The sequence below is a fragment of the Bidens hawaiensis genome, unplaced genomic scaffold (assembly GCF_021521415.1).
Source record: "Bidens hawaiensis isolate Kalapana, Puna unplaced genomic scaffold, B.hawaiensis_p1.1 tig00060081_1, whole genome shotgun sequence".
Classification (NCBI taxonomy): Eukaryota; Viridiplantae; Streptophyta; class Magnoliopsida; order Asterales; family Asteraceae; genus Bidens; species Bidens hawaiensis.
The window spans coordinates 6893-12483 of record NW_027500829.1 but is presented as its reverse complement, the minus strand read 5'-3'; the positions used below and the strand labels follow the sequence as shown (position 1 = coordinate 12483).

The 5591-nt window shown below is 35.5% G+C and overlaps 1 protein-coding gene across 1 annotated transcript; it reads right to left on the bottom strand.

Annotated features, from left to right (window-relative positions):
- Positions 1-257: 257 nt before the first annotated feature.
- LOC143602912 (transcription repressor OFP16-like) lies at positions 258-1149 on the bottom strand. Its single transcript, XM_077079877.1, has one exon. It carries the CDS (start codon positions 1144-1146, stop codon positions 526-528), a length of 621 nt encoding a protein of 206 aa, XP_076935992.1. The 5' UTR covers positions 1147-1149; the 3' UTR covers positions 258-525.
- Between the last annotated feature and the right edge of the window lie 4442 nt (positions 1150-5591).

The following is a 5591-nucleotide window of genomic DNA, read 5'->3' as shown; positions in this document are numbered from 1 at the left end:
ACCTTATTTTAAAATTATCAATCTATCTATTACATATTTATAAGAACTCGATTTTAGGTCCTGTTATTTTACTCGTATCATGCACCAAAATAGAATGGGGTTCTCAAATACGGCTATGTGTGGGGCTATGTGGGGTTCTCAAATACGGCTATGTGTGGGGCTATGTGTGGCGATGACGCTTTAACCATCCAAACAATGAATTTAAATAAATTTATTTCAGAAAACATTTTTCAAACGCAAAATAATTACAAAATAATTGCCTTGGATAAGGTGTACCAATAATAATTTATATCCAACCAAATCAAAATAATCATTTATGATTATTGAACTTTCATCAACCCCACATTTGTTTCTCACTTCCATTAATTTGGAAATTTTGGGAATCACATTTAATGACTTGACAGAAAATATAACTAAAACTTAAATCATTTTAATAATACAACTACAAAAAAATGTTACATTAATCACACCCCACCATCCTCAAAATAAACAAATAAAAAAACAAACCCACCACCACCGGAGACGTCAAATATTCCGGCCACCACCACCGCCAGCGGCTTCCGCCGTCATGAGAGTAACAAGAAGATCAGCAAAAGCTCCAACTATAAACTTATGAGCACTTTTGGGGTTCAAGTCAAGGTAGCACGTGAGCAGCTCGTTCAAGTAATCCCAGTTGGCACGTACATCGATGAGGTCACGTGCCTCCACCATTTCCTGCATTGATTTTCTGAAATCATAGTACGGGTCTGGCGAGATCGTAGGGATCGCCAGGCCGCCGCCGACGGATTCAATATTTTCAAATCCACCGACGACGGCGTGTGCGTCAACATCTTCCGTCAGGTCAACGACAAAGGACGTTGACGCGACGGAAGATGTTGAGTGGGAGGTAGATTCGAATATCGAATTTGACCTCCCAGGTGAGGAAAAGAAGAACCGGTCGGATGCTACCACGGTTGGGATGTCTGGGGCGCCGTCTTCGGAGTCGGAGATGGCGGGAATGTCGTAGAGGGTGTTGAAGTTTTTGGTGAGGGTGGATTCGGAGTGGCAGCGGCGGTGGCGGTGGTTGTTGGTGGTGGGTGGGGGTGATTGGTGGCGTTTGAGTTTGGAGAAGCAGAGGTTGAGATTGCGTTCGAAGTTGGTCGGCATTTTGTGTGTAGACTGGTGTGAAATGAAATGGAGTTATGTGATGTAGATTTATTTCAGGATATGAATGTGAGAGGGAAAGACAGAAATAAAGAAGAAGAGAGTGAGATTTCGGTAATGTGTTGGATATTAATAAGTTAAAAGTTAAGGAGATTATTTGTCATTTATTATTGAGCTAATAGCCATTTTCGTCCATGTGGTTTGCGACTTTCACCACTTCAGTCCAAAGTTTGATTTTTTGTCAATTTAGTCCTAGTAGTTTTCATTTTTAGCCTGTTATATCCTCCCGTCTAACGGCATCCAAGTATGCCGTTAGTTTAAGGGTATTATTGTCTTTTTCTTTTTAGTTTTAGATTATGTTTAATTTAAATCAGTTTTATTTTCCTTATAAGACCAAAAGCAGAACGAAGCCCTAGATTATCAACCAAATTGTTCCATCAAAACTCTAGATCATCAATCATGGTTTTCTGCTCATGTGGTTGGCCTATTGTGATTCGTACCTCATATATGGAGAGTAACCCAGGAAGACGGTTCTATTGTTGCAGCAAACAGGTAAGTTATACAATTGTATTGAACAAACATTTGAAATTAGGTTTTTTTTCCCCTAATTTTTGCCCTAATTTTTGTTAATTGCAGCCAAGGAGTTGTGGCTTTGTTGTTTGGATGGACCCTCCAATATATCAAACATGTACTAAAATGGAATTGAAGACCAAAATAATGAAGTTTGCATTGACTTTTGTTTTGGTTGTTTTTTTCCTTTATGTATGTTTCCACTGAATGTTGAAGTTGTCTTGCTAAGATCTCTTTGTTGTATGGTCATCGTACCACTGTATTGTCTTTTGTAGTACTAATTTTATGATATGAAAATGTATGGTCTTTGTTTGAACATATGGTTAGATTAAACAACTCAATGTTTGATTAAGTGTTTTGTAAAATGTTTGACAAGCTAATTGGTTGGTTTTGTGTAAAATGTTTGACAGGTCAATGGTACCACTGTAGTTGACTTTTGTAAAAGTCAAAATTAACCTAATTCAAAAACATATGAAATTAAAGATGATAAAGATTAACATATTATACCAAATACAAAAACTCATGAAATTAAAGGTTAATGGATTAACAGTTTATATTGCTTTTGTATGTTAAGGTCAAATGACTTTTGTAAGATTAACAGATTATTTGCAGATTACCAAAATTATGCAGATTGAATGTTTTTGTATGCAAAGTACCAAAATTATGCAGATTACTAAAATGCCTTTTATCAGCCTGCTTGTTCAGATCAAACAAACAGGAAAAAAACAGACAAACAAATAAAAACCAATACAAATTACCAAAATGCCCTTTAACTACAATCAACTATGCAATTCAAACAATATACCATTAGCCATTCCAGTTGACATTTGTAAGGTCAACTAACCAATACAAAAGATTACAGGTTTTAACATAAAGTAAAAAGTACCAAAAACATCCTAATACCAAAAGATTACAAGTTTTAACATAATTAAACATAGTACCAAAATATTACAATACCAAAAGCAGTTTAACATCCTAATATTACAATACCAAAAGCAGTTTAAACCCCTGAACAGCCTGCTGCATCAGTTGCATCAACTTGTGTTCCTAAACCTCCTGCTTCTCTTATATCTCCTCTTTTCCTCTTCTTGCAAGATCTCTTGTTGTGTCCTGGTTGCTTGCAAATATCACATGTAACTGTACGACCCTTCCTTGGCAATTTCTTGGCTTTACCAACCTTTTGACTCAGTAATTCAATTTCCACAGCAGATTTCTTTCTATTCTTTTTTGGTCTACCAATCTGCACATGGTGCTTAGGAGCAGTCAATTTAGTGGGCCAAGGGGATGGTGCCCATTCTTCTTGGCCATTGATTGGATCTATGGTGTGTGCATAAACATGTTGGAATACCGTATGCCCGAGACACATAATTAGGTTAATGTGGCTAGTTGTGTTTGATCCAAGTCGGGTCATACCCAATAACGAGTTAGACACACACCAATTATGTATTTGTTAAGATAAGATCTATGAGACAAATACAGAACACGATACATTCAGAAAATCGGGTTTCTGAATACTTACTTGAAAGTGTTAAATAAATTAATTGGTTAATTTATTTATTCAAATAATTATTATTGGAATGATTATTTAACTATGTGTTCTTTTATAAAATGGTTTATAAAAGATGGGGTGTTTATATATTTTATAAAGTATAAAATAAATAAAAAAAAAATAAAAAAAAATAAATATATATATTTTGGGGCCGGTTTTGGGTGGGCCCCACACCCCATGATTTTGGTCAATATTTTGTCATGGATTTGGTATAGTTTGAGTATTGGTTACTTGACTAAAAGACCTAACACCATGTATGATTTGATTGAATGATTATATAAAGATCAAGATCAAGACACTTTCAAGTTACACAAAAACCACACAACTCTTTCTTTTCTTTCTTCTTGTTTTCGGCCAAGATAAAAGGAAGAGGCTCGGGTCTCGGTTTTTGGTGTTCAAGCTCCCTAACATAGCTCGGTGTGTGTTGGAGGCTCGGGGTATATTCCGTTTGAGGATTTTCCTTTGAAAGTCTAGCATCAACATCATCATCTTCTTCAACAACAACTACACTCTTAAAAGGTTAAGAATGTAAGTGTTTATAGTTTTGATAGTTTAGTTTTTCCGTATCATTTGATCCTTGCTTCGGGTTTCTAATAAATAGATTATTGGTAATCTTATGACATGAATAAACTAGGTTGTTCATGAACATATCTTATATAAACTTGTAATATATACATATATAAACACATGGATACATATGTTTAGTTTGTAAATATCACGCTTCCGCCTTAATTGTGACTAGTTAAATGGTTAACTAATTATAAAATATCCATAGAAACCCAACAAATGGCATCAAGAGCCGGGATACGGGAAACTAAGCTTCGGGTTTTCGGTTTTATATTTTTCCCCTTGAAAGATTTTATACAAAAATTAACATGCATGATTTTTGTATTTAATCTTGTTTTAATTTTTTGGCTTTGTTCAAAAATATATATATATATATATATATATATATATAAAACCGAGTAAATGGGCCGAAGCCCAATTCGGGTGAAATTGGGCCGAAGCCCTCTTGTTTTGGTTAATGGGCTAACCGAAAAAAAAGGGGAGAAAGTGAAATGGGCCGAAGCCCATTTTGGTTAAATGGGCCGAAGCCCATGAGACTTTCTATTGGGCCGAAGCCCATGTGTTTTGCACATGTGGGCCGAAGCCCATAATCTAGTTATTGGGTCAAGCCCAAATGGGTTGGGCTAGGCCCGATAAGGTCGGGGGTTTTTTGGAACGGGTTCCTAAGACATAACGGGTTATGTTTGTTAAAACTAGACCGAGCCGTAGACCAAATGGATGTTTGTTGTGATTGTTATTAATTATTCAAAGTTTCGGTTTGTAATAATTAATTAGGGGCAATTTTGTAATTATTTATTCATATGGGTATGTAATAAATAGTTTATTTGTAATATCTTTATTTTATAGAAAAAATGTATTAGGACATTTGTTATGTAAATTTAAAGAAGATTGCAAAATTGGAAGTTTGGGCCTTATTGGGCCGGGTATGGTGATAATGGGTCTCACAAGCCCATTAAGGGGATTCAAGCCCAAAAGGACCTAAGCCCACCCATTGAGCCCAAATGGAAGCTTATGGAAGCTAAGGCCCAAGTTCAAGCCCAATGGATTACAACGGGGTTGAAGAAGATGCTTGACGCATTTGGATGCGGGATCAAGTGGGAGCTACAACATCCATGTGTCGTGTGTCCCTTAGGATCAGACCTAAGACACACACTTGTTTCGGCTAACAAGTGTGGTCTAACTTAGTGGCTCGTGTCTAGTATAATTATGTATGCTTGTTAATTGATTGTTTGATTGTGTGGTTGTTAGATATTAGGATATCAACTTCGTCACATAGAATTAATTAACAAAGCATAAAACGGGTTCTAATAATTATCGGTAATTACGTGACACGTAGTTTAATAAAATGGATTTATTAACTAGCCGCCTCACGCCCATAATAAAATGGTTTTATTATAAATTAGAATTTTGAAAATGGTTTCAAAATAATCATGTTACTAAATGCATGTTAGAACATGATTTAAAGTTTTATAACTACAATTATTAAAACTAAAAATCCCTTTTAAAATTAAGGATAACAAGTTAAACACCATCCTTTTGTATAAACGCTTAACATATTAGTAAGCTCTTAGTGGGAAAAATGTCACCTAACCGCGTAGAGTAAATTAATATGTTGAGGTAATATTGGCATATAAATGGGAAAAAGGTCACCTAACCGTTTGTATGTTGATATTACAAGTTGATACAAGTAGGACGACTTAAATTAGAACCATGTAAAGAGGGTCACCCAAGCATGGGGTCTAATAGGTGTTGATGGGATAAA

What these genes read in the sequence shown, in the direction of transcription:
- LOC143602912 (XM_077079877.1), bottom strand. Translation starts at nt 1,146, where the DNA reads ATGCCGACCAACTTCGAACGCAATCTCAACCTCTGCTTCTCCAAACTC.